General features: G+C 42.9%; 1 protein-coding gene across 1 annotated transcript in view; it reads left to right on the forward strand.

Annotated features, from left to right (window-relative positions):
• Positions 1-27335, forward strand: part of LOXHD1 (lipoxygenase homology PLAT domains 1) — a 135469-nt gene that overhangs the window by 24657 nt on the left and 83477 nt on the right. Inside the window, exons 5-14 of the mRNA XM_065655714.1 lie at positions 1098-1196; positions 2768-2916; positions 5445-5568; positions 7396-7646; positions 8746-8881; positions 12111-12271; positions 13242-13328; positions 15991-16126; positions 17932-18086; positions 21351-21511. Of these exons, the coding sequence (XP_065511786.1) occupies positions 1098-1196; positions 2768-2916; positions 5445-5568; positions 7396-7646; positions 8746-8881; positions 12111-12271; positions 13242-13328; positions 15991-16126; positions 17932-18086; positions 21351-21511 (1459 nt within the window). The remainder of the gene's footprint in view (positions 1-1097; positions 1197-2767; positions 2917-5444; positions 5569-7395; positions 7647-8745; positions 8882-12110; positions 12272-13241; positions 13329-15990; positions 16127-17931; positions 18087-21350; positions 21512-27335) is intronic.

Consider the following 27335-nt stretch of genomic DNA (forward strand, 5'->3'; position numbering starts at 1 on the left):
ACTCAGAAGTAAAAGGGTGATGTAGCCCAGAGCTTGCAGCATAAGCTGGTCAGGGCTCAGTAATACAGGGTATAACAGACACCTTGTTGAGGTCATATACAGTATCATGTACGGTTCAGCAGTAGATTTTGCATTAATCTTCATCATTTTTGTTCTGTGGCTTTCTGTCTGTCTCCAGCACTGGTTCTGCACAGAGAACATGGCACTAAATGTCTGTCATGATTGAGTTTGCTTGGAGGAACAAGGTAGTCAGGTAGATTTCGGTGGTAGATTTTCAAAGTTGCTTATGTTTGCCCAAAATGTAGTCACATTGAAGGCCATGGGTGTTTTCTCATTGATTTCAGAAGAAGCTGAGCTCACTCTCCCTGTTCTTTGGAGCCAAGTTAGTCCCATGCTGATCCCTCTGAAGAACTTGGTTCTCAAACTCACTGACATGGCATATGTGAAATGTTCACGGTGTTGCTCCCCCGTGTGATTTTTGCATTGCTTGGTACCACACATCATGTAGCTTTGTAGTGTCACAACTCCTGACTTTACTCCTGTTTCTCCATTAAATGGAAAGGACTGAATGATTATTTTTTTGAACTGAGCAGAGTAGCAGGGTGGTCAACTTCAGATTTTTGTGTTCTTGCAGTGTGAATGACCTTTCCTCAAAATACTTCTTGCCACCAACCAGCCTTAGTGTAAACCAAGCTGCAAAAATAGCTCTGGGGTGGCATTCGGACCAGAGGGGTCAGGTCTGAGCTTCGGCAGATGTTTGGCTCTGCAACTCATTGATGTTTTGAAAAAGCAAGGCTGGTGTGTAGGTCCAAGTTCATATAATGGTCATGTATCAACACCAAAATTTACACCTTCCTCTCATCAATGTCAAGGCCAGCAACTGGGTGATCTGTTCCTCATGCCCAGGGCAGTGAACACCCAAATATAAGAGCTCTGACTATCGATTTTATTCCTCTCAGTGCACAGGATCCAGGTGCCGTGATTCAGACGTGCTTTCGAGACAGCACCAGCACAACCTGAAATGGTTTGTATTATTACGTTTTGTATCAAACCACTGAGTTATTAATGTATTGGGATTTCTGCCTCTCTCCATGCAGTCAACAAATACGTGGTCCGAGTTTTTACCGGTGAAGTTAGCGGCAGTGGAACAGATGCAGATGTCTTCATTAATATCTTCGGTGAGAAAGGAGACACAGGTATTCAAATGCAAATAATTTCCTAAAATATTTCTTCCTGCTCTGCAGGCCTGCGATCTGAACAACACACAGCAGCAATCTGGCAAATGCAGAATAATTTGGCTGAGTGAAAGGCACAACAAATGGTGTTGTTAGCTCTGGGGTTTCTCACATCCACAGCTCCTGGAAGCTGCATCTGTGGAGCAGCAGTCGTGGCTGGGCTGTGAGCATGACTGCAGTCACCTGCCACCAAAAAACCCAAACCCTGGGAAAATGCAGCATAAACCACTGCACTAAGTGGCCAGTCGACTGAGAGATCCAACACCAATCTGTATTTACAGTGCATGCAGTGAGAGCTGCATGTCCCATCCTTCTGGATGGATAATGTTGTTCTTTCAGTGTGGGACAGGTTGTGGTTGACCCTGCCCAGCCATTTAGAAAGATAATCTAACTAAGGTTTATATTAACTGGCTTTACATTAATGGTAGTAGATTTTTGTTTGTTTATTATTATTTTGTTTGTTGTTTTGTTTGTTTGTTTTCCTATGTATATTGTACTACAACAGTGTTCTTGGAACTTGAATTTATTAAAAAAAAACATTTTTTACCTGAATAATACTAAAAGGTGTGCCCAGAGCAAAGTCTCTGGTTCACACCATGGGGAAGGGTGGGTGGGAATTCCTTGACACCCAGCTAGCAAATATTCTCTCTTTTATACTGCACATATCCCAGCAAATTCAAGGAGAAATGACACAATGCCTCCCAAGTGTCCTTGAACAGATTATGAAACCGAGTGGATAAGTCTCATCCTTGATTAGCTCTCCAGACTTTTACTAGTGGATTCATCTGATCTCACTGGAAACACCTGAAAGGCACAAGTCTGAATTTAAGCCAGCTGTCCAGGCACTCTGTCATATCTGCACAGGCAAATAATACCCCTAGAAAATTATTCATCTGCTTCTCAGAGAAGCGGGATGAGTTTCCCTCTAACACTTCTTCTCGCACTGGTGCCTTGGGCAGGTTTAGTCTCACTCGCAGCATCACTCACACATGAGCAACGTTGGTTGCAACTGGGGTCAGTGCTTTAATATTTTTCATAAAGGCAAGCTCCTATGAGAGCAGGAAAAGCCAATAGCCCTGGTGAGATCCTAATTTGAAAATAAATCCCTCCTGTATGACGCAGCAAAGAATCCCACGTCCTGAAATGTCAAATTCTGAAGTTTGTGACGAAACCCTTTTTTCAAAGAGTTTGGAATTTTTTTTTAAAGATGTTAAAAATAAAAGGGAAATATGGTGGTTTGAAAAGAAAAAAAAAATGCAAAAGCCATCTGGATGTGTACTTCTGAAAACTTTGAGAGCTGTAAGTAACTGTGACATTACAGTGAAAATCCTGGTCTTTTCTGTGCTCAAGAAAAGGTACCTTTTATTAGAATATAAAATCCTCTGCCTTTACCTTAAATCCTGGCTGCAAAGAGGTGGTACCTGGAGAATATCTGATTCAGTCAGTGGTGACATTCTTGAATATTTCTTCACTTACAAACACCCATGTGACCGTGACCCTTTCCTCCTCATTTTTTCACTATTTTTTCTCAGGTGTGAGGAAACTGGACAATGACAAAGACAACTTTGAAAAGGGAGCAGAGGACAAGTTCACGCTCGACGCTCCGAATTTGGGAAGGTTAAGGAAAATTAATATAGGGCACAATAACAAGGGTGGTTCTGCTGGCTGGTTCCTTGCAAAGGTTAGTTTCTCCTGAGGTGTTTAACATGAGCATGTTGTGGAATCAAAATGTCTCACTTTTTACCCTCTCGGTGGTCTGATGCCAAGAAATGCAAGGATATTTGCTGGCTGTACAGGTGCCTGGTTACCAAGAAAGGCACAAAACAAGTTTTCACCTTTCCAGACATGTACAAAAGATTCACATTAGGTTGTTAGAAAATGATGCACGCTCAGGGTTTAGGTAAATTGTTGAGCATCTCCAGGAATTTTGCAGCAGTGAGAAAATCCAGCTGTTAAGACTTGAATTTGCCTGCTCTAATAGTATTTCTCCTGTTTCAGTCACTGCAGTTTCTTTGACAGATGAGAGAGAATTCTGCAAGATGGGACCTCCAAGTCCCCCTTCACTCCGTTGGCTTAATGCATTACCAAGATGCTAAAGATACCAGAGTCTAAGAAATATCTGTTGAGTCTGCACACACTGGAAATTTGCAAAGACTTATAGCTTGGCCAAATTTAAGTGGTTTAGCATTGGCACAGCAAAAAAGATATACCTGCCACAAAGATCCTTTTGTTCCACTCCCACTTTCCTCCTCATTTTAATCTCTTGCTCTAAGGCATGAGGGTATTGCAGCTTTTAGTGGAATGGTTGAAAGAATATTTTAAAAGGAGAAATCTATGACTGTTTCCTATAATCTGATTTCATTTCCTCTGCTGATGTAGTTCAACACAGCTGGCTTTAATCCACTGAAGATCTTACCCCAAATTGGTACCTCCTGGATAACTGGGTGCTTTGATGTATTACAAATGCAAATATTAGCTTATGATTTTCCACCATCACCGCACACTGGACTAGAAGTTATTATGTTTTTGTCCATGAAAAATGCAGAAGACGAAAAAGAGAGCTGTTGTGCTCGCTGTAATAAATAGTGGGGGGAGGCCACAGAAAAGCAACTTCATTCTCACATTGCAGATGAAGTCTGCATGGCATGGTTTTCAATGCTGGTTAGGTCGCTTAAGTCCCAAAGCCCAAAGCAGTGACTAGTTGCATCCAACACACTAATCTTATGTTCTGCCACATGAACCACCAAGATGTTTGTGATTAACTGAAAGGCAACTTTTGCTTTGCAAGTTCAACTGGAAGAATGAGCTAAAACTCAGGCCAGTTATCTCCTACTGTTGGTAGATGTTTTTCTCTAATTTGCTCCAGTATTTGGGGTCTCTAGCATTGTCACTCCTAGACGAACTTGTTACACATCATAAGAAGTTATTCTCGTGTTTCCTGGTTTTTCAGTGTGACTTATACTCAGAGCTGGTTTTCCACCTCTAAATACATGAATGAAGTTATTAAGAGGAACCCAAAGAGGATCAGCTGGTAAAGGGAAAATCTGAGTGTTGATATTTCTCCTGAACCTCATGTATTTCTGTCTCAAACATTCTGGCACTGTTTTCTCATGTTGACAATCCCAGCCTTGGTAGACACTGCTGTCCATGTCCACGTCCATGTCCATGTCCATGTCCATGTCCATGTCTCTACAATGAGAACCGGTCATGCTACAACATGAGATGAGTGACAGGAGAAGAAACTCTGGTTCCCAAAGGATGGTTTCTCAAATCTATCAGAAAGGACAGAATTTAGATTATCTCAGTTTTCTGTGAGGGCAGAGAAAAATGGCAATGGCTTTGTATCCCTAATAGAGAGTTTTCTTTATCTGAGATATAAGCCATGCAGGCAAATAGAGATTTTGATTTCCTCTTTTCTGACTGAAAATCCTCAGTACTCTTCACTGCTTGTTTAAAAAACTGCAGTAGCTCTATGGCAAGCTTTAGGAACCCAGAAGAATGTATTGGTAAGAAATGCCTCAGCAGGAGGTGCAAGAAACTCCATGTGGGTAACACTGGCCTAATCTAGTATTAAAGGGGAAGATTGTTTCCAGGCTTGTTTCAGTAAAATATGCATGTAGATAGGTCCAAGAATCGAATCCTTCCAAATTAAAAATTATTCCTACAAGGTTTTATGGCTGTCTTTGCAATGGTTCCATCCTGGAGCAGTGGAGTGGGATAACATGATATTACCAGGTCACACAAGCTGATCTGATGGTCTTGATTTGTCCTGAAGTTCCTTGCTATTGTTTTATAACAAGGCTCTACAACTGAGAGAAGAAGACAAAAGCCTGTTCCCAAAGCAGAACAAAGATCTGCCATTGGACTGACAGAAAAGAGCAGCCAGCAAAGGGGCTCTGGAGAGAAGGACAACAGGCCAGCCAGCTGGTCTTGCTGGCAGAGATATCTGGTCTTGTATACTTTGAGAGATGCAGCTTGAGTTCACTGTATTAAAAAAAAAAAAAGAAAAAAGCCTGGGTTTTTACTCATCAGTTGGCTGAAATTCTATCAGTATTAATCAGGGAGCAGAGAGGGATCTGCTTGAGTATTGAATATATTAAATATCAGGTGAGAATGTGTACATTAAGCTTCTGCTCTTCTGCTACCCCTTGAGTAACACCTTTGCTTTTTCTGCGTGTATTTTGCAATGCGCTGCTTTTGTCCTCTTAGGTGATCATTGAAGACATTGGCAATAAATGTGTATACCAATTCCCAGTTGGACGCTGGTTTGCTTTAGATGAAGACGACGGTAAAATCCAGAGGGACATTCTTGTTGGGGGCACTGAAGCCACAGGTAAAGTCATGGGTTGAATCTGTGGTGGGAAATGTGAAGATACAAAGGCCTAATTAATGCCACTAGCCATGTTTTCTGTAGAAGACTGAATGTCTTGGGCTGAGACACACCTGCAGTGGACCATCTGATGGTGACAGTCTGTTTTTTGTGAGGGTCCCTGAGCTACGGTTGGATTTCCCACCTCCACATCTCACTGGTGAAGCTGTGCAGGACCCACACGCTGGTTTATCACCCGATGCACCTGGACAAGGGGCTGATGGGCAAAAGATTGAAGATCCAACTTGTGCTTCAGCAAGTTGCTCACCAGCTTTCAGAAAACAGATTCCTGTGCCACACAATAGTGAATGTTATACTTCAGGTTCTTGCCTGGAGAACTATGCATCCTTTTGCAAAACAAGAAAGGCAGTGCTGAACCCTAAAACTGGCTTTCTTTTTTTTAAACCAATGTGGTTAGAGCGGATACAACCAAACGTTATATCTCTGTTAAAAGAAGCCTGGATGTAAAGACAATAAAACAAATTACTACAAGGCAGAAGATTATTTGGATAGTATTCTACTTGTATTTATTCATTAGCATATAGGCAAACACTTTGACTATGCATTTAACAGCTGTTCTTTACTTCATTGCATGGTCTTCAACATCTGGAGTCCCCCTACATGCACATGAGGAGAGTGGTCTGGGTGCAGAGTGCTGAATTCAGGATGCATATTGGCAAAAATTATGGGAAGATGGGGGAAAAACTCTGAAAAAATGCAATTCGTTTACTAAAAGCTTCCCTTAGCCCTTTACAATTCAAGACTCTGCATTTTTTTTTCCATGCTTTCATGAGTTTTATTGAAGATGCACAGTAAATGTGCACAGTGCAACATGCTTGAATACATTTTTTAACATAAACTTCAAAGAGAGGATTGTTTAGAACAGAGTGGGTTCTGATCTTTTAACTTAATCCAAAGTCCCTATCAAAATTTCTGGGTGATTTAAGCGAAGGAAGAACTTAGCTTGGGCCTCAACTCTTTTAGAGATGCTCCCTGAAAACCTGTTATAATTACAGAGATGTATCTTTGTTTGATGCTATGACCCAGGTCTAAGATATGGCTGTCAATGGATCTTCTGAGAAGGAAGGCTTGTAGGAAGAAGTGTTATCTTTCTTAGACCAACATTTAGAGCTTAAAAACAAACCCCAACCAACCAAATGAAAAAAACCAAGCAAAATTTCATGCATATAGACTTATTTTCAGAAACATTTTTCTTTCTTCCCACTGGGCTAATACCTCTACAAAGCCTTGCTTTGCTGAGATCTTTAGGCTCTCACAGTGACGGCAGTATTAGAAGCTACTGACCCCAAGTTTGCAGAGTTTAGTGATGCTACAGATCTTGCCACCACTGTTTAAAGCAACACTTCTCCATCCTTTCAGCATCCTCTGACATGCTTGGTATTTGGTACCTCTCAAAATCAAATGACTTAGTTGTAAATTCATTATTTTTTTTTCCTTTCTTCACCTAATCATCACCACATTGCGATTTAAAAAAACATACTTTTTTTCCTTTGGGCAATGAAACAGAGAGTTTTTCAGCACAAACCTGTTTCCCTTGGACAATCTGAAGGTAGCTGTGCATTTCTCCTGTGTGGGACGAAAACAAAAGAAGCTTACTGTGTGTAAGTCAAAAGCCAAAAAGACTAGCGGGAAACCAGTAGAGTACAGTGTAAATCCAGTCAAAATTTTTACTCTCAGCCTGCCTTCCTTCCTTCCTTCCTTCCTTCCTTCCTTCCTTCCTTCCTTCTTTTCTTTTCTTTTCTTTTCTAACCAAATTCGTGATTCCTTCAGGTATTGTGTACAACGTTGCTGTAGTGACAGGAGATATCAGAGGAGCTGGTACAAACTCCAAGATCCACGTAATCCTCCACGGCTCCAAAGGCTTGAAGAACAGTGGGAAGATTTTCTTGGAAGGAGGTGAATTTGAGCGTGCCAGGACAGATCTCTTTAACGTGGAGATCGCTGCTCTTCTCAGCCCTCTCAGCAGAGTCACCATCGGGCACGACAATTGTGGCGTCAGTTCTGGCTGGTTTTGTGAGAAGGTGAGACTAAGTCGTTTGTCTGTAGACAGCTCTCAGACTGTTGCCTATTCATAACCTAACCCTAACAACCAAACGTTTTTTAAAAAAAAGAAAAAATCTGCCTTCATTTAGATGACAATATCCCCAGTTTAACAAGTCAATATTATACATAATGCATGGTAGTGGCTGATTGCCTCAAAGGCACATTAAATGCATAAGTCAATCACTCACTAATTGGGTTGATTGCCCCTTTGCAGTCACAAACACAGAGATAATTTTTTGCTCAGCACCAAAAGCACCTTCAGATATTTGCCCGAGGGGCCAGGCAGAAATGTGGTCTTGGCTTGTGCTGAGCATTTCAAAGTTATCATTGACACTCAGACTTTCCTGAAGATTTTAGATGCTGCTCTGGAGCTCAGGAAAAAAAAAAAAAGGCTGACCACAGCTGTTCCTGGGAGGTTATGGAGCAATATGTGATGTGAGCTGGTGTATTAGACCAGCAGGAGCTGACGGGAGGGTGGAGAGGCAGGCAGCTGCCTACCCTGAATCCGGGAGGAAAAGCAGTTTTCCTGGCAAGCAAAATCACCTTGGGATGTGTTTGAAGGTTTTTTGTGTCCTGTGCTTCCTGCAAAACCCTACTGTGCACCGGTGTGGTGCAGGGCATGCACTGTGCAGTGACACATGGTTTAGCGACAGATTTAGACACACTGTTTAGGACATGGTATAGTGACAGTGTTAGGTTAACAGTGGGACTCAAAGATCTTGAAGGTTTCTTCCAACCAAAGTGATTCTACGATTCCATGATACGATGCTGACTCCTGCATCCATACTGCCCACTCCTGTTCCCATCCCTGGTGGTGCTTTGCCTCTTCTCGGCTGACCCATTTTGGTGCACTTCTGGAAAAGCACTAATAACAGGACAGATGGTTCTTAGCTGTACTCCAAACTGGGAATCGTGCAACCATTCCAGTCCATGTTAGTTCAGAAAACCTGATTTTGACAGCAGAACCAAGATCTCCAGCACTGTCTTTGCTTCAGTTACTTAAGTTTTCAGTATCAAGGTCACACGGGCTGCCAGTAACAGAATATTCAAAGTCACCTTCCCAGTCTCTTTTCCCAGGTGGTGGTGTACTGCCCATTCACTGGTATAGAGCAAACCTTCCCATGTGGGAAATGGCTGGATGAAAATGAAGGAGATGGTCTAATAGAGCGGGAGCTCTACGAAATGGTTTCCCTGCGCCAGAGAAGACTGAAAAGTAGGTACCAGTGCCCAGGAACCTCCTGTGACTCCCGCATGTGACAGCACCCTGCATGCCACCCGCGCGATGTGACATGGGTAGACCCATGGTCAGGTACGGGCTCAAGTGAGTTGAGTCCTGCATGAGCTTCAGCCTTGAAGCTCCTGGTAGGGAGAGTTTAGAATGAAAATTTTAAAAAATTTTGGAGAATTGGACTCATTTTCTCAAGGGAAGGAACCGGACCTGGCAGCCTCCCGAGGTTCGCTGGGCCTGGGGCTGCCTCAGCCACCATCTCACCTTCGCAGACACGCCAGGTTATGTTCCTTATCACTACAGAAGCAAAGCTTCCCTGTTCCAGATAGAAACAAAACCTAACTAGTACCAAGAAAAAAAAGAAAAACCTGGGAGAAAACAAGAAGAAAAAGCAAACTCTTCCCACTAACTTCAACTTTTTACACTTGGCTTTAGAGAAAAAACAGCTCTTAGTCCTGTTCATCTGCCAAATGTACTTCCTGAGACACACAAGCACTGCATTTGAGCCCTTTTCTCTGGAGGGAGATAATGGCATGCTGATGGTTTTAAACTAAAGGAGGGAGATTCAGGCAGGACATGAGGAAGAAATTGTTGCCCCTGAGGGTGGTGAGAGCCTGTCCCAGGTTGGGCAGAGAGGTGGTGGCTGAACCATCCCTGGAGACATCCCAGGCCAGGCTGGACGGGGCTCTGAGCAACCTGAGCTGGTGCAGATGTCCCTGCTCATGGCAGGGGGGGCACTGGGGGAGCTGGGAAGGTCCCTTCCAACCCAAACCATTCTGTGATTCTACGATTCCATGTTTGCTGGGACGTGCTGGTCTGTGCTGTGCACAGCAACGTACCGGCGTGTTCATCCATCCACACACAGCTCCTGCACCCAGCCTCGCTGGATGGTTTTGCACCAAGCAAAATGGATCTCTGCCCTCTCGCCTGCACAGTATGTATGTGCAAGCAGAATGTTTTAATTAGGATAATAGATACAGTTTAATCTGAATGCTTTGGATGGGCTCCTGCTTAAACAGCAGTTCATTTAAATAAGCTTTATCTAAATGTTATTTGGTGTTATAACCACATTGCGCCTCTGACTCAGTCAGTTTAACTAAAGCATCTGCAACCTTTAACCCTCTATTATCAGCTCTGATTGTTATTGACAGGCTAATTCCCCCACTGCTGCAGTGAAGGAGATAGACAGAGAGCATTAGCCTTGAGAAATCTGTGACCTTTAGCTGCCAGATTATAGAAGCGTAAGGCTTGGAGTTAGAAAAGCCTTCTTATGTCACCTCGCCTGTCTCCTCCTGCATGCAGGACTGTCCCTTTCTGTAGAGCTGATCAAAGCTTGGTTCAACCTCACTTTGGGTATCCATGGTGAAACGTCTCCCTGCAAAGCGTTTGCAAGCTGTTCCCCAAGCAGATTGCAGCTCGATGTGTAGCTTGTATTTATTCCCAGTCTTTTTTTTTTTTTTTTTTAAATTTCTCCCTCCCTTATCTTGAACGTTATCCTGGAAACTGTTTCGTCAGGTCTAGCCCTCCCTGGTGTTTGTGCCCTGGGGAATATTTACTCCAGCTCTGAGAATTTCCAAACTGCCTGGATGCCTTGATGTGAAGGGATGTGAAACAGGAGAATGTGCCCAGCGAGCCCTTGGAGGATGACGCTGGGTGTTTGGGGAAGTGCCTGGTCTCTTCTAGCAGATGCAGCCCGCACTTCTCCCTCTGCAGTTTCTCGCTGGCAGCCCTCTATCATCATTTAATCCTTGTACAAGTTCCCTCTTCCCCCTCTCTGCATGCATCACTCCTTTCCTTCAGTGAGAGGTCAGGGAGGCCGAACCAGACAGACCAGAGAAGTCTCTCGTGTCTGAATTGCCCTCGCTCTTTTCCCCAGGGAGAGCAGGCTGTTATATCACATCCCAGACACAAACTCGTTTTGGCTTCGTTTCTGCTGAGATAAAACTTGCTGGTGCTTTTCATAAGGGAGTGGCCATCAACAGTCTGCACATTATTAAAGGCAATACTTTTTGTAAAAGAGAGTTCCCTCTTCTCCCTCATTTTTTTAGTAGTTATCACCTCTTTTTTACAGTCAAATGCTGAGTAGATAAGTAAAAATTTAATTTATATGCATGTCATCACATTTTTATATTCCATTCTGGTCTCTGAAGGACAAGCCATGCTTTTGTGGGCTCAGGCTTATCGAAAGGGTTAGCAATCCTTTCATTAGGATTTATTAATTATTCAGCTGATGTCTGAGTCAGGAAAGAAACCTATTCCCTCTTCTGTAGGTGCTGCAAGACCTTCAGAAGTGATACATGTTATTAACAATAAAGGATGAAGATGAGGGGCTCTTTAGAGGAAACAATGTCACCTTTATCTGTGCAACCATCCTCTGATATGAAAATCAATGTAAAATTACTGCAAAAAACCCTTCTCTTACAGTTAAAATTTTAGATGAAGACTTAAGAGATAAAAATTATGTAGCTTTGCCACAATCTTTGGGCATGTCACTTAGAGTAACACAAGCACCAACTGAAGATGTGTGAGACTTAAGCATTTAAAAAAATTAAAACCTTTTGAAAAATATCTTTACATTGCTCTGAGCATGCTTGCTCCACACAAAGCAGGCTGCATAGAGATATCTGAATGGGCTCCAAGTCCGTCTGTCCTGCAAAAGTATATTTGGGGTCCAATCTCATCAGCTCAGATTGAAGTGATGCATGGCTGTATCCATACTCCTCCTTGTTCCAGACACAGATCATCTGGAGCAAGTGTTAGGAGCTACCTGGAGCTGCTCTGCACTGTACACAAGTAGCTGGAGACTTTCATTGACAAAAAGAAAGCTGACAGCATTTCTCTGGGTTTAAAATGGTCTTTGAAGCTACAGTTGTAGGTGTTGGAGAAGTATGCTGAAACTACAGAGATGGAACACACCCCTGTTAGTAATATACGACATAGAATAATATGGTTCACCTGGAAAGTGGTGATTTATGGGGTTTTTGTCATTTTATTTTAAGTGGAAACACAGAAATAAATTTCCAGGCAGTCTCATTCCTGTATGTCATGTAGCAGCTGATTATGTTTGTACAAAAAAAGATAAAATGTCCTGGTCTTCTTTAGTACCATCCTGCCCTCTTTACCACCCACGGGAAAAAATGAGAATCGTGGTTTTTACCAGGATACCTTTAAAAATTACTTTTTTAAACAAAATGTCTTGAACTTTTCTCTGTAGAAAACCCCTGGTCTCTGTGGATCTGGACAAGCGACATTAAGAATGCAGGGACAGATGCCACCATCTTCTTCCAGATTTATGGAGACAAGGGGAAGTCAGACGAGATGAAGCTGGACAACAATTCAGACAACTTTGAAACTGGACAGACTGACAAGTTCATGGTATGAATCTCATGCTGATGGTAAATTTGGGATGGTATTGTTTTCCAGGGCATAAAATCAAGCCTTGTTCAGAAAATCAGCAGTGTGTGGTCTTCACCTCAATAGATCCTTCTGAGTGGAGGTGAACTCACTCAGTGTGGTGGTGATTCAAATTATTTCCCTGACTGTGGATCTGTCGTGTCTTCCCCGAGCTGGGCTTAGGCTGGTGCTCCTGGGTGCTCAGCCGGTGATGACTTCAAGTCATGGTGGCACTGAGTGTCACATCTCCGTGATGGGTCCTGAAGTCAATAGCCCCCGCTTCGGGCACAGCCCCACTCATGTTGTAGATTGCTCCAGTCATTAGGACCATGCCTCTCTAAAGCTAATAACTTATCTATTTTTCCCTCAGTGCCTAGGTGGTCATTAGCTGTTTACAGGAGAATTAGCAATGGTGTTTCCCTTCCTCAGTGATCTGGTCTTCAGCCTCCTCAGAAGTGAAGCCTCCATGAATGTTTGATGCTGAGCTTGACATTACATTGAGTTTGGAGGCTGGGGAGGGTTTTCTTGTGTTTAGGAACAAAAACTTTTAAAAGTTGATGGGGGACTGGTCAGACAATAGTTGAGAAACAGGATTTTAATGCATGGCTGTAGCCTAAACATTTACACTCTTGGTACCAGCAGCCGTAGATGCTACCTGTAGGAAGCGTGGCTGTGGTTTGCAGACCCTGTTTGAGAAAGAGCTGAAGCTTGTGGCCTTAGTTCTTACCGGGAGGAATGATTTCAAGGAGCTCTCATGATCAAAAGTGTTTGGATTCCATGTATATGTTCTTGCCTCCTGAAAAGAGAGGCAACAAGATATCTTTGCAGAGTAGGGTTTGTTACTTTAAAGGACATAATTGGTGCTTAAAAGATGTGCAGAGCTGTCCTTTGTGTGCGTGCTTTGCTGACTTACAGAAATGGATAACGCACTTCATTTTTTCCCCCTCTATAGATTGAGCTCCCTGATCTGGGCACATTTTACAAGCTTCGAATATGGCATGAGAAAAGAAATCCTTTTGCTGGCTGGCATCTGAATAAGGTGAGGGGAGAGCAAGGGAAGGTAGACCTGAAAATCCAGCCTGGTCACAGAGGTGTGCGCTGTCTGTCCTGGGTCACTGGAAGCTGAGTTTAATGTGCAGTGGCCAGAGGTCCCTCCCTATACAGATGGTGCTGGATGAGGGGTGAAAGTGGAAATGCTACATGGAAACGGGAAGCGAAGGGAGCGTATTAGCAGGGCCTGTTGTGATAGAACAAGGAGTGATGGCTTTAAACTAAGGAGGGGAGATTCAGGCTGGACAGGAGGAAGAAATGTTTTAAATGGAGGGTGGTGAGAGCCTGTCCCAGGTTGGGCAGAGAGGTGGTGGATGAACCATCCCTGGAGACATCCCAGGCCAGGCTGGACGGGGCTCTGAGCAACCTGAGCTGGTGCAGATGTCCCTGCTCATGGCAGGGGGGCACTGGGGGAGCTGGGAAGGTCCCTTCCAACCCAAACCATTCTGTGATTCTATGATTCTATGATCCTATGATTCTATGATATTGTCATGTTTGCAAAAATATGTGGGGAGAGGATTCATTGTGTGGGTTTTTTTGGAGGAAATTCCTTCTCCTTCCTGTTCCTCTCTGTTTAGCCCAGCTATGTGTGGGAAATGAGAGCAATGGTTTTGGCATCTCCCAACCGCCCAGGTCGATGGTGAAAAGCACATTTCCCCATCCTCCCAGTGTCAGACCACTGTAGTCCCCCCTCATTGCTGCTAGGGGGTTTTCCCCTTGCTCTGCAGAAAGCTTCTTACTCTTAGACATCCTTACTTGTTCAGAGAGGCAAACCCACTCCTTCCATAGCCTATTTAGGTCATAATGAAAAACTGATTGTGGCAGAGACCTATTGTACAGTGGAGTCTCATGTGCCCTGAAGTGCTGACAGCCCCATTGCAGGAGGTGGACACTTATAGACTGGAGGAGCCCACGGAGACTGTGCAGGAGAGAACAGCACTGTGCTGTTTGGGAAATAAAAAGGCTGATCTGCTTGATCTTCAGTCCCATGTCTTTCGTTCCACCAGCAATGATTACCATGCTGTCAGCTCTCACCTCGCTCTGCGAGGCAGCAAGTTCATCTCTAGACTTCACCTATACTCCTGCAGAGCTTGGGAGACGTTTTCTGCACTTAACAAAACATGCACTTTGCTGCACAGCCATAAATAACTGAGATAATAAATCACAATTTACCGCTTAGAGATTTTTCTTGTGTGCATCTAATGTGCTTTGACAGATTCTGCTCTCTTGCCTTGCCAGGGAGATGTGAAAGCATATGCAGCCAGTGTGGAGGGGGCATCAAATACTGCTGTGCTCACCATATGGTGGGAGAAGGTGTCTGGCTGTGATCTTTATCAAAAAGAAAATGCTGGTCAGATGTTGGGCCACTGCAAATGTCTCTATTAGTTAGTTCACAGACGATAAGCAAGAATGCTTAGACCTTACATGGTTATATGTTTTCCTGGGGAATCCTCTTTTCCTGCACAGAAATAGTGTTCAGGCTGGAGAAGAGGGATCTGACAGTGTGTTTATGATTCACTTTGGGCCAAACTCTCTAAGAAAACCTGGTGAAGATGTCTGAAATCAATCTGCCTGCAGACAGCCAGTCTGATGTTTTCTGGATGCACCAGGCTCATGGCACATGAACCCCATCACTTGTGCATCCATTTTAGCACCTAGGAACTCAGATGAAGCCTTAAGGAGGCTTTGTTCCAGTCCTCACACATTTCACGCCAGGCTTGCTTCAAGTTCGGGCAGGCTTCCATTCTCAGTTGCAAGAACAGCCGTGCTGATCAGCCCAAAAGCCCATCTAGACCGACAGCCTCTTTCCTTCATCACATAAATGCATGTTTAGAGAACAGTAACAAAAGGACAAGCATTTGTGATACTTGACCCCCATATTCTTCCAGTTTTCAACTATTTTCAGTTGGAGACTTACTTCCTGAACAGATCTACTAAATACCAAGCATTCAGTAGATTTCTCTTCCATTTATTTGTTCAAAGGTTCCAGTCTCCCCTTGAACATTTAAACTTTCAACAATCACAATAGCTTTTGGCAAGGACTTCACAGGTTGACTGCATCCTTTTGTTTGCTTTGAACTTCACTCTACAAGCATCATTTGATGCCCTGTTTTTCTTGTAGCAGAAAAGCAAATAGTCGACCCTCTCTGCCTTCCCCATACCATCTATGATTTTGTAGACCTTCACCATGCCCACCCTTCATCCACTTCTCCAGACATCTGCAGAGACCCACCTTTTTTACACCTTTGGAAGCTACTTCAGATCTTTGATCATTCTTGTTGCCATTTTCTAGATGTTTTCTAAATGGTTTTGAGCTTCAGGGACCAACAGTGCAAGTGCCATCCACGGCTTTTCTCTATGGATTTATACAGTGGCATGTAACGAGCAATTACTGAGAGACACGGTATCCATCAAAACTTTCACAATGCTGTGGCAAGATTGGAGAAAGGAGGAATGAAAAGATGTCAGCTGCGACGGACTTTGCTCCATGTGTCGCTGCCGTGCAAAATTCTGAATGACGGTCTCATTATTAATGTGCATTATTTCTCTGCTGCTACCTGCTCCTGCTTCCCAGGCAAAAACCTGTCAGGAGCTCGCTGATTTTTTGTCTTTAAGCCTCTGAACTCACGCAGTGTTTTGGTTTAATGAAGGTAACTCTGCTGAAAACGCTGACAAAAGAAAAATACTCGTTCAACTGCGGCCGCTGGCTCGATATAAATGAAGACGACAACGAGATCGTGCGGGAGCTCCCTGCGGAGGGGTCTCTGGTGACTGAAGTCATGCCAGGTGAGAGCCACGGGCTCCGTGCAAGGGCTGAATAGAAAGAAACCCTCTTTGTGTGAGGGATGCGCAGACATACTGATGCAATTCAATTAGCTTCTCTTTCTGGCACCTTCTCTCTGCAGTATTTTCTGTGTGCATCATTAGCTGCATGAAGCCTCGGAAATCCTGGGCTCTTATTCTGAGCAGATTTCTCTGTGGTGGGAGATGGGAAAGATCTGGCCACAGCACAATTGTTTCCACAGCTATATATATATATATATTTTGAAACTCATATTTTCCAGTCTTTAAAATGTGAAATGCCATGTTTGAAGGGATATTCATGGAAAGCAAGCTCAGCTGAAACGCAATCTAAAATTTAACAAAAACTTTTCGTATTTAGAGTTTTATTTAATTATTTGCACATTCATGCAGCTACATGTATAAATGCGTGGGAAGTTGTACAGAGCAGTTGTGCAAGAGCACAAGCACCTTTCAGTAGATGTGAGTAATGGGAAATATCTTTTCTATTAACTATACTCAAAATAAATGCTTAATCGAGAAAAGCCACACAACTTTTTGTTGGCTTCCTGAAGTGGTCACTTCTATCTAGTTAGGTTAGGTTATGGTTGGACTCTATGATCTTGAGGGTCCCTTCCAACTGAAATGATTCTATGATTCTATCTTGACCTTGTGTCACAAGAACTAAATGTACTTGGAGACAGAACTTTGGAGAGCAGAATACCTCAGGGTAGGATTTCTCTTATTTTCACCAAAGTGCCCAACGGTTCTCCATGCTCTGTAGGCCACGATACTCTGTTTTTGTGAAATTTCCTATGAACTCAGTGATCTGCATGCGGCTGAGCAGTTCCTCAGAAGAGGAAGAGTAATTGTAATTGCAGATGTTATTAAAATGTAAATAAACCTGGGTTTGAAACGTATTTTTAATCAACGTTGGAGAGGGGTGCTTGAGTTCAAATGCAGGCACTTTCCCGTGAGGAGCAGTTGTGCCGGGCGGAGGAGAAATGCAGCACTTGCCTGTCGGGCTTGCAGGCAGGTTTGGGAGGGAGAGTGGAAATGCTGTTTGTCATCTCACCCTGATGTTGGAGAAAAACCCCGCTGTCTTAAAGGGAGGTCTGTGGGCTGGTTCTTCACTGTGTGATTTATTCTGGAAACCCATTCTCTAGCGGGACGGGAGGGCAGAGGTGAGGGCAGCGTGGGGTGATGAAGGTGGCAACTCAAAATGCCTCCGGTAAAATCCTGAATGAAGATCTCAAAGGTGACAGGGAGACAAGATGCCACCCAGCCTCCTGCGCCATGAGGGTCTCAAGGAGATGGAGCCAGTTGGGCTTGTCTCACCCCGTGCAGCCAACATGATGAGCCTCTTCCTCAGCTCCCTGAGCATTTGGCCCTTTTTAACCCATTTTGTCTGCCTGCCATGCCCCTGGATGCTGAAAATGACATCTTTCCCCAAACTCATTGTTATGAGGTTCCCTGGCACTGGGACCCCCTCGGGAAGGGAAGGCAGGAGGGTTGGGGCCCCAAGGAGGCTCTGCACTCCAATTCATTAGTTTTTACCCAAAGGGGACGGCATTTTTGTGTCCTTCTCTGGAGGGGTCTTGTGGGTTTTCTTAACATTTTAGGCTCTCCTGTTTTGGCTTTTTTTCTTTCCCTAGTGATAATGTGGAAGCGTGAAAGTCAATACATCAGCACAAGTACCATCCTTAAGTACGAACACTTAAAATTAATTGCAAGTCTGTGGGAAATGCAGTAAATTGAAATGGCAACTAATTGTATTGCTGAAACTGTTTAATTAATTTGTGTCTCCACAGTGATAAAGTACCGGGTGACAGTTTGCACGGGGACGGTAAGTGGGAGCGGCACAGATGCCAACGTCTTCGTCTGCCTCATTGGTGATCAGGGAGACACAGGGGAGCGCGTTCTCTACAACTGTATCAACACTGTCAATAAATTTGAAAAAGGCAACGTAAGTTCACACAGCAGCTCCATAAGATGTGTTTTAAAACGTGTGACAGTTTGTAGATTTTTTTTTTTTTTTCATTTATTTTTGAGATGTACATTTGCAAACTTGGCTGGTTTCCCCACCAGTTTTGGAGTGGGGAGAAATAAAAATGTGTCCGTGGAGCATCGTAACAGGTTGCAGTAGGAGGGAGGTTTAGGTCAGGGACAGTGTGCCTTTCCTTGGCATTGATATGTTCGTAAAAGTGTCTCCTGGTTTGTTCCCCAGCTACATACGGACTGTTGAAATTGCATCTTCAGATTGAGGGAGGCTTCTAGGACATCTGTCCATCTTCCAGGAACACCAGGGAGCCTTTCCCCCTCCACCTAATATGGCAAAAATTTGGCTCTGCAGCAAAAAAAGAGAAAGCATCATATTTAATGGGAAAATCAGAACCTAAAACCTGAAGCGTTTATATTTTCTCCAGTCTCCCCTCGCCCATGCTGCAATTAATTTTTGTGTCTCTTTTCAATCTATTTTTCATCTTTTTTTTTTTTTTTTCCCCATGTCCAGAATAGAGGGAGGTGGAAATGGCCTGAACTGGAGGCTGAGCTGGTTCCATGAAAAGCCAGAGATAATGAGAGGCTCAAACTGTAGTTAAAGCCATTGCAGCATTAACAAGCAAATTCTGTGCTGATCTGATTTATGGGGTCAACCTACTTAATATGTATTCAATTGTGAGGCACATTCTGTATCTCCAGGGACCAACTTAGTCTGGTAAAATCTAATCAGTATCTCCTGGAGGAGACTTCAACAATCTGATCACAGAACTTCAGATTTATCGTCCTCTGTGTCATTAATTGATTGAAGAGTCGAAACTGAAAGAAAATGAGGAAAATATGAGGTCACGATTTCAAAATTGACCATTGAATTTAGGCTTCTGAAATATGCATTAGCACTTTGGATTTGAAACTGAGTGTCCAGAGTTTCCAATTCTGAGGGTGTTTTTAGACTTTAAAAGAATTTTCATCAAGGTTTTCTTGTGTTTGTGAGACCTGTCCATGGAAACACACGGCATTTACATAGTGAGAAAGTTCATTCTACTTCTAAATGATACAAGGGTTTGCAGACATGGATATTGCAAACTTCATATTTTTGCCTATGTTTTTACATTATAGATTTTTCATTGCTAAAAGGTAGGCCCAAACTATGAAGAACAGCGTTTTGTCATTTGGTGTAGTCTTGTATTTTCAAAATGGTAACTGAGTCACATTTTGGCAGTGGTTTGAAGACTCTTTCGATGCAGTTCCAAAAAAAAATATGCTTTGTTTACAGAAGGTACAAATATTTTTAACACAGATGATGACTGTTTTATTTTTGCTCCCAAAAATGAGTTATAGGGTAAGTTGCATGAAGGGGAAAAATAGGAAAAATAATTTTGGACATAAATTTATATGATTAATAGTATCCAGATGATATATACTAAACTGGAATCTGCTAATGAAAAACTGGTCTCTTGGCATGAGGAGCTGGAATGTGGTGAATGAATTCAAAGCTGATTAAGGGTTGATGCTGACAAACTTAGAGCTCATACATGCAAGAGGTTGAATGAGTATACCTACACTGATTAACTCAGATACCCTGTTAAAAAGAAATGTAGCTAAATCAGTGCGGTTTCTAATCTACAGCCATTTAGACCAATAGTACCTTATTACCAATTTAACTTGAAAAGTTTGCTTATGGATGCAAACTAACAGCCTGTGTAGAAGGTAAAATCTAAAGATGCCTCTGAATTACGTTTTTGCCCTGCTGCAGTTCCATTTATTACTTATTCATTAATTTATATGTATTTATATATATATATAACATATAAATTTATATTTATATAAGTAAGATGAACATCAGGCCTAATGAATTAGACTTCATTGGCTTATACTGACTCAATGAGGTTTGAATACTTAAATCTCCCATTCAGCAGTTTTTGAGTATATAAGTAACACTTGTTCACGTATGTAGCAAGTCCATCCTTAACACTTAAACCAACGATAGTATCTTTAGGGTTTTTTTAGTTTAAATGTCAGTTTGGAGTCCTGAACAATGGAAAAAAAAATATGATTGTTTTAATAGTTTTAAATATTTAAATAAATACCACCTTGCTACCATGCTTACCGAGAGTTAGCTGGATATATGTTACCACTGTATGTGCTTCATGGGCTTTTGGGAGATGATGAAGAACAAACAAATCACAGCATCTGCTTTGCTTTCTCTTACCTAATGAGGCATCTCAGCCAGATGGTAACCACAGCAGTCATGTCTGTCTGTTGGGCTATATGATTCAGATATACTGTGTATTTACACAGGTATTTAGCATAGACGTGTGTGGCTCCGCACATATACCCTAGATACCTGTCTGGACTGATTCCCAGAGGAATAAATCACTCTTTTAATACATGTCTGTTCCTTCAGTCATCGGGAACTGCTGCTCCCAGTATGATCTCAGGTAACAGAGCTCTGGCCCTGAGGGACCATCATTTGAGCTGGTCTGTAGGGTGGTGATTCGAACGTATTTCCAGGAAAAAATAAAAAATAAAACAAAAACCCTAACCAAACCAAACCAAAAATTGACAAACAAAAGTCAACCAACAAAGCAAACCAAACAACAAGCAACAAAACTGAACAAAACCCGAAAGATGTAAGATTCACGTGGGGTGTTAAGGGTATTTAGCTCTTGGGAAGGTTCACACCAACTCCTGGAAACACCCCTGTGCAGCCAGCCCTGGTGCTTGCATGCCAGGAAATGTCTGGGGCTAAATTCTGCTCAGTAGTCCATGTTGTCTGAATTTAACATGGGGGAATGTCTTTGAATTCTACCTCTAACTATCTTCTAACTCTACCTCTGTGCATTTGGTCTGAAGTGACCTGCCCTGTATTTCCCAGAAAGCTGACATCCTAGCAGAGGTTTTAACTTGGATTTCCTGCCTCTCTGTATGAGCCTAATAATCAAATAACTTTTCTTTTTTTTTTTTTTACAGTTGTGGAGGGCATGCAATGACGTGGGCGATTTAAAATGCTGGCAGACCATATATTAGTAAATCTAATGTTATACATCTAGTGCAAATATTCAAGCTTTCATTCTTTGGTAAATTAATTCGTACTTTCTCCTTCATCTTGTGAAGAATTATCTTGCAGCATGCTGATGATTCTGGTTTGATTGCAATAATAAATTTGGTTGGTTTTTTTGCTTTTTAAGGGGAAATAGTGCCTTACTTTTTTCTCTTCTCCTTCTCAAAGGCTGATGAATTCTTCGTTGAAGCAGTAACGCTGAAGCAGGTGAGGAGGGTGAGGATAGGGCATGATGGCAAAGGAGGAAGCAGTGGCTGGTACCTTGCCAAGGTGATAGTGAGGGAAGAAGGACAGCCAGAAAGTGAGGCTGTGGAATTCCCCTGCTACAGGTACTAGAAACAATGCTTGCGAATTATGCCTTCAACTACGCATTTGCCAGATTTGAAGAGCCTAGTTCTTGTTCCAAGATTGGAATTTTCTGAGCACAGGCTTAATCCTTTTTATTTATTCATTCATTTACTTTTGCTAAGCCTGAAAGCAAAGAGTGTGGATTGGGAGGTTTAAGATATGGTTAACTCCCCTTACAAAACGAACAGTCATCTGAACTGTGAACTTCTCAGCAATTAGCTCGGTTACATAAAGAATTTCCAGAAGGTAAAACACAACCTTCCAGTACCACATCCAATGCCACTGCAATTGCCTGCTGCGGAAACACGCTCTGCAATACGCTGCAATCTGCTAGTTCTACTGCATGTGCAGAATGAGGTTCTGGTCCCTCACATGCACATCCCATCTTTCCAGAAGCTATGGGATGCTATTTTTGTGTTGGAGGAATGCAAAATTGTTATGCTGCCATCTTGAGAGCTCCTTGCATGAAGGGAAATGCACATCATGCAGACAGAGACAGCAGCAGAGCAGAGGGCTGTGATTTACCCCTATGGGTGAGTTATAAATGTATTCTTCTCTTTCCCAGACAGTCAAGTGGCCAAAAGAAATGTGCTATACTGAGGCTACCCATGGGGGATGAGATGCCCCAGCTGTCCTGGCACTAGCTAGGGTCTGCCTCAACATTGCAATACAAACCAGAGAGAACTGGATGAAAACATAAGAGACAAACTTCACTGCAGTTCAGTGTCCTGTGAAGTCCCACTTGCCCTCTCAGGATGTCCACCCTGTAAGATGGAAGCCCATTGAGCTCCACTGAATGACATCAAGTACTTGTTCTAAAAAGTCATCTCCTGAGGGGACAAGTGGAATTGTACAATGCAAACACAATTATTTTCAAATTGCAAACAAAGGTAAAACCGCTAAGCTGGTTACTTGTCCCTTGTCACTGTAAATCAGGAAGAACTCCACTATAATGAGGGGAGTCAGCCAAATACAAAACAGGAGCCAGCCCCAGCCTGTCTGCATTGCTAAAACCACATCATATCAGGGAAAAAACTCACTGGGGAGACAGCACAGAGCAACAGATGCAATGTCATCTTGGTTGCGAAAAGCAAGCCAGTCTCTCTCTTTGCAAAGAACAAACCACCACGTTGTCTTTGCTGCCTTTTGATACATATTTAAAAACCATATGTTTCACTGAGCTAAGCAAGCAAGCTAGACAGGTTTTTACTTGGACATGAAGTGTCCATGTGAAGAGCTGCTTTGCTCAGGCTCCCCAGAGATACTTCTGCGTCTAGCTGCACTGTGCAGCTGGCTCATTTTAAAAATTTCCTTTTGAATTGTCTCGTTCCTTGACCATTTAGCTGGGTGCCCTCCCTCAGCTTGGAGTGATGACCTCCTTCCCCTGAGGTTTACACCTGTGGATCAGAAGCATCAGAGTCCTCAGGGTATTCTCCTCAGGCCAGGGACTGAAAAAGGAGGGATAAAGAAAACCCAAGACCTTATTCCCAAAATATCCACGGGGTGCATTCAGGCTTCAAGTCACAAGCAATGGAATTCCACTCTTCTTACCTTTCTTAATGTCTCTTTTTCCAAGTGCTGTCAGTGTTGTTCCTGCGGCTTTGTTTGCTGTCCTTGTGCCAGCATTATCTCTTCCTCTCAGATTGAGAAGGTAACATGACTGATCACCTCCAAACACAGGGACAGATGCTCCCTCTCACTATCTTTGGTGCCCGTGTCTCTTGAGAGACTGAGGCATCATCGCAGTATACGGGTGTCGTCATGGAGTCTGGAGATATCTGAGGGCGAAGGTGCTCACCCACTGCATCCTCCACATGAGGGATAAACGTCTCCATGACCTGCAGCGTTTGGAAGTTCCCCTCCAGTCCTGTAGGCCAAGGACAGCTGATGACCTCGCTGCTTTGGCAGGTGCTCAGAAAGGCCTCATTCACCTGCTTCTTCAGAGCCAATATGGTGGAGAACACTTGGCCAAGAAGTGTGACCTTCTTTTAGTGAGTCAATGCAAGCGAGGTTAGTTAGAGACTCCGTCCTGGGGACACCAGGGAAGCTTCTGTTTCTGCTTGGCCAGTCTGTGGCCAGAGAGTAGACATGCTGATGTTTTTATTGCCTTCATCTCCAAGACCTGATTAACTTCCACTCTTCTGAATAGGACAGTTGCATGGTCTGGAGAAAACAACTTCTGCTGGTGCGTCCTTACTGAAAGATACTCCATTGACTTTCTGTTGCTTAGCTGCTGCTGTGAGACAACTACAGGACAAAATACATTCCAGACGAAACACATCTCACCTGTGCAGAAAGCTTCATAGGCTTCTCACCTCTGTTAAAACTCATCTGTACCAGCATGTGGAGAGCAAATACTATAGCAAAGATCTGGCCAAACAGCTCCCACCATAACTAACGGCTGTAGGATATCCTTATAGATCTTCATCGCATCTAACTCACTGAAGTCTCTGTTCTTGTTATTTACACATTCATATACACAGCTATTGTTTGTCTTTTAATTTGAAAGCTTTTTTTATGACTCTATAGGAACATCTATTACCTGATAGTCACAAGAGCTCTATGAGAAGAACCATTTTTGTAGCACAAGATAGCCAGTAGACATCAAGAGAAGCTAAGTGGATTAATTGTGAGTTTGTGTCAGATTCAGGAAGAGCATGGAGAAATAATTACTCCCAGGCCTGTGCTTTCAACTCTTAAAACAGTTGGCTGTAAAAAGAACGGCTTGTAGCTCTTCTCTGAGTCAGTGATTTTTAAAGCGGTCATTTGATCTCTGCCTATGAGAAGTAAATGCAACTAATTCTCCAAGCGTTATTTGCAGAATTACTAGTACATCGCTTGGATGCACTGGTGTGTTTTTCCTCCCTTATGACCACATGACATTATAATATCTGTGCTTTTAGGGACTGAACACTGACCCATTCAGTGGCACAACTAGAGCAATTTATACCTTGTAATGCCTGACGTGGTTTAGGTATTGTGATTATGAATACCTCTAGAAGGTTCAAATGAAGTTCACCTTTTGTCCCAGAACTGGAGTCAAACCTTTTTGAAGTTCAGAACTTAGTTCTTCAGGTTTTGTTCCTCCTCTGTGGAAGTCCAGGAATGGACTCACTGACATTCTCTAATACAGTCTATTTTTCATAATATTTATATCCCAGACAGAATGAATTTTCAATCAGGCGAAGTCATGAGTTCATGATAGAATAGAAATTTATATGCTATAAATCATTGCAGCTCCACTGAAATCTTCAATGATACTTCACAACATTTTTTTCTAAGCATATGGACTGCACCATCTTAATTTTTCTCCAGCACAAGCATAAGGGAACATTGTTAATTTTATGAAGAACAGACAGACCATGAATGGGATGATGCACTAGGAGGCTCCTGCAAAAGAACATTTATTCAATCAAATGCCAAAAGTGTTCATCACATAAAGGATCCAGAGAAATCTCCTTTTGTTGCCTAAAAATACATTGAAATGCCTATTTATTTTACACACACACAAATGCATATAGGTTATATTTAAAGGCACACACGAATACATAAATATCTGAACTAATGGATGTGCTAATCATTCTAATTGCACTCAGGCTATCATCTGCTGGATTTTAAATGCTGAACATGATGTCATACCATATTTCTTTCCAGTGCTTCCCTGACTGTCTGATCCTTTAGAAATTCTCTCTGAGGTGGTTTTCATGTCGTATTGGTGTCTGCTTTGGGTTGTTGGACATACAACATCTCTTTAGAGCTAAGTCTATGATACAGGACATGATTACACCCTTGCAAAACCCACAGTGGCATGTGAATTACATGCAGTGAAATCATATGAAAGCTCTGGTAAAATAAAGGATTTTGACAGGTCTTTTGTACTAGAAATATGATGGCACTATACTGAAAAATTCTATTTTCTGCAGCCTGATGTGTTTATAATGTGTCAATCTATTTGTGTTCAGTGTAAGACTATAAACCTCTGGTTGCAATCTGCTGCTCAGTGATAGGATATTGGCATCACACTGAAGTAAAATTAGGATGTTGCAGCATATGTGCTGAAAGAAAGGAACACAATGGCATTGCTCATACAAATATTTCCTCTGTCACTGACGTCATCTTCTTGAGAAAATAGCACTTCTGTCACTTCTGGCTATTCTCTTGGCTGAAACAAAGCAAGGAGCCTTAATCTGCTTGTGCTGAAAAACCTCCCTCTTCCTCCCCCAGTCCAAGACATATTTGTCCTCTTGCCATCAGTAGCTACCAACATGGATAGAGGGGATTTCTTTATCTAGGGTTAAGTCCTCCTTTTTAAATTCATTTTTCTCACCTGTCCTCACTGTCGAAGCGATCAGCTCTTGCCATGCTGCATGCAGAGATCTGTTTCTTGTGGGATGTGTTTTCATCCTGCCACCTTGGCGCAAAAGCGGTTCACCTGGGTTCAACCCACATTTCCCCAAAGCATCGGAATGACAAAGGTGACAGAAAACATCAGCATGTACACTGGCAGCAGAAACAGGAGCTTGCAGGACACAAGAACCAGCAGCAGGAGAGCAGAAGTGTGTCTACCTTGTGAGCTTCTGCCTTCCCAAAGGCCACGTTGGATTCAGAGGTGCTGGGGTGGTGGAGTTGAGGCTTGAATTTTATGGGTCCTCCCAGTTGACATCCATGTACACAGAAGCAACTTGACTTCTGGGATGATGTGATCCTCTGGCCATTGGATACCTGTTCAAGGACGTGAATCCTGAGCCAACATCAAGAACTATCATGAGACAAAGGTATTAAGGATCAGTACTAACAGGTAAAAAAATCCCTCAACCCCAAAACATCTATAAAAGTTTCCTTTCTTAAGAAAACATGATGTCTTGGCATGCTCCTTTCCTGTCCTCCTTGCATCCACCCTTGCTCAATTCTTGACATCAATTTCATGGTCTTCCCATGGATTTTTCTACTCCTCTGTTTCCACTACACCTCTCAGGAGGCACAACACCACATCTGATGCCCTCACGTGGTGTTCGTGTGATCATCATGTGTCCACGTGCTTGTCACCTTCATGCTGACCCCTTTAGCTTTTAGCTCTTTCCAAGTCACCTGCACATGGCCACCTGATTTAGGGAGTGAAAGGGAAGAATACGGGGTAGACTGCATACCCGACAACACGACAAAGCTTAGAAGACATCTGGGAGTGGAGATATGTGTCTGTGTGGTGGGGCTGTATGCACCACTTTTGCATGGGGACTTTGCTGCTAGCGCTTCTGGGACTGGCTGGCTCTAGCCCAAGTTTGTGTTGCCTTCCTGGTGTTGGTTTTCTGCATGCTTTTTTTTGTGCTGACTGTTTTCCTCTGGGTGGGAAGGGAGAGAAGCAAACTAAAAAGGCAACGTTCCTTCAGACGGATGAAATAGAGACCTAACTTCCTTGGTCTTCCAAAATATCTGGTTACTTTGGTGGTTGGACTGGATGAGCTTTGAGGTCCCTTCCAACCCAAACTATTATGTGATTCTATCATTCAATGATTCTTGGTCACCATGGTGAGTCCAACTGGTCATGACTGTAAGCTGTGCTAGCTTATTACCAGTGAGATACCATAGGTTTGATTCAGCTCTCAGTGTGCATTTGTTCATGTCCCCAACTGCCCGTTATGAGGGTCTTTTGGTGGTTTCCATGTGTGCTGGCTCATCAACAAAATCAAAGGTGGAAACTCAAATGGGAAGCGGGGTCATCTCCTTTTTGGTGTGAGAGTCATCCAAGGAGGTCCCGTGTGACATGGTGACATTGCAGTTGCAAGGGACAGGATGAGAGGAGACGGC

The sequence above is a fragment of the Caloenas nicobarica genome, chromosome Z (assembly GCF_036013445.1).
Source record: "Caloenas nicobarica isolate bCalNic1 chromosome Z, bCalNic1.hap1, whole genome shotgun sequence".
NCBI lineage: Eukaryota > Metazoa > Chordata > Aves > Columbiformes > Columbidae > Caloenas > Caloenas nicobarica.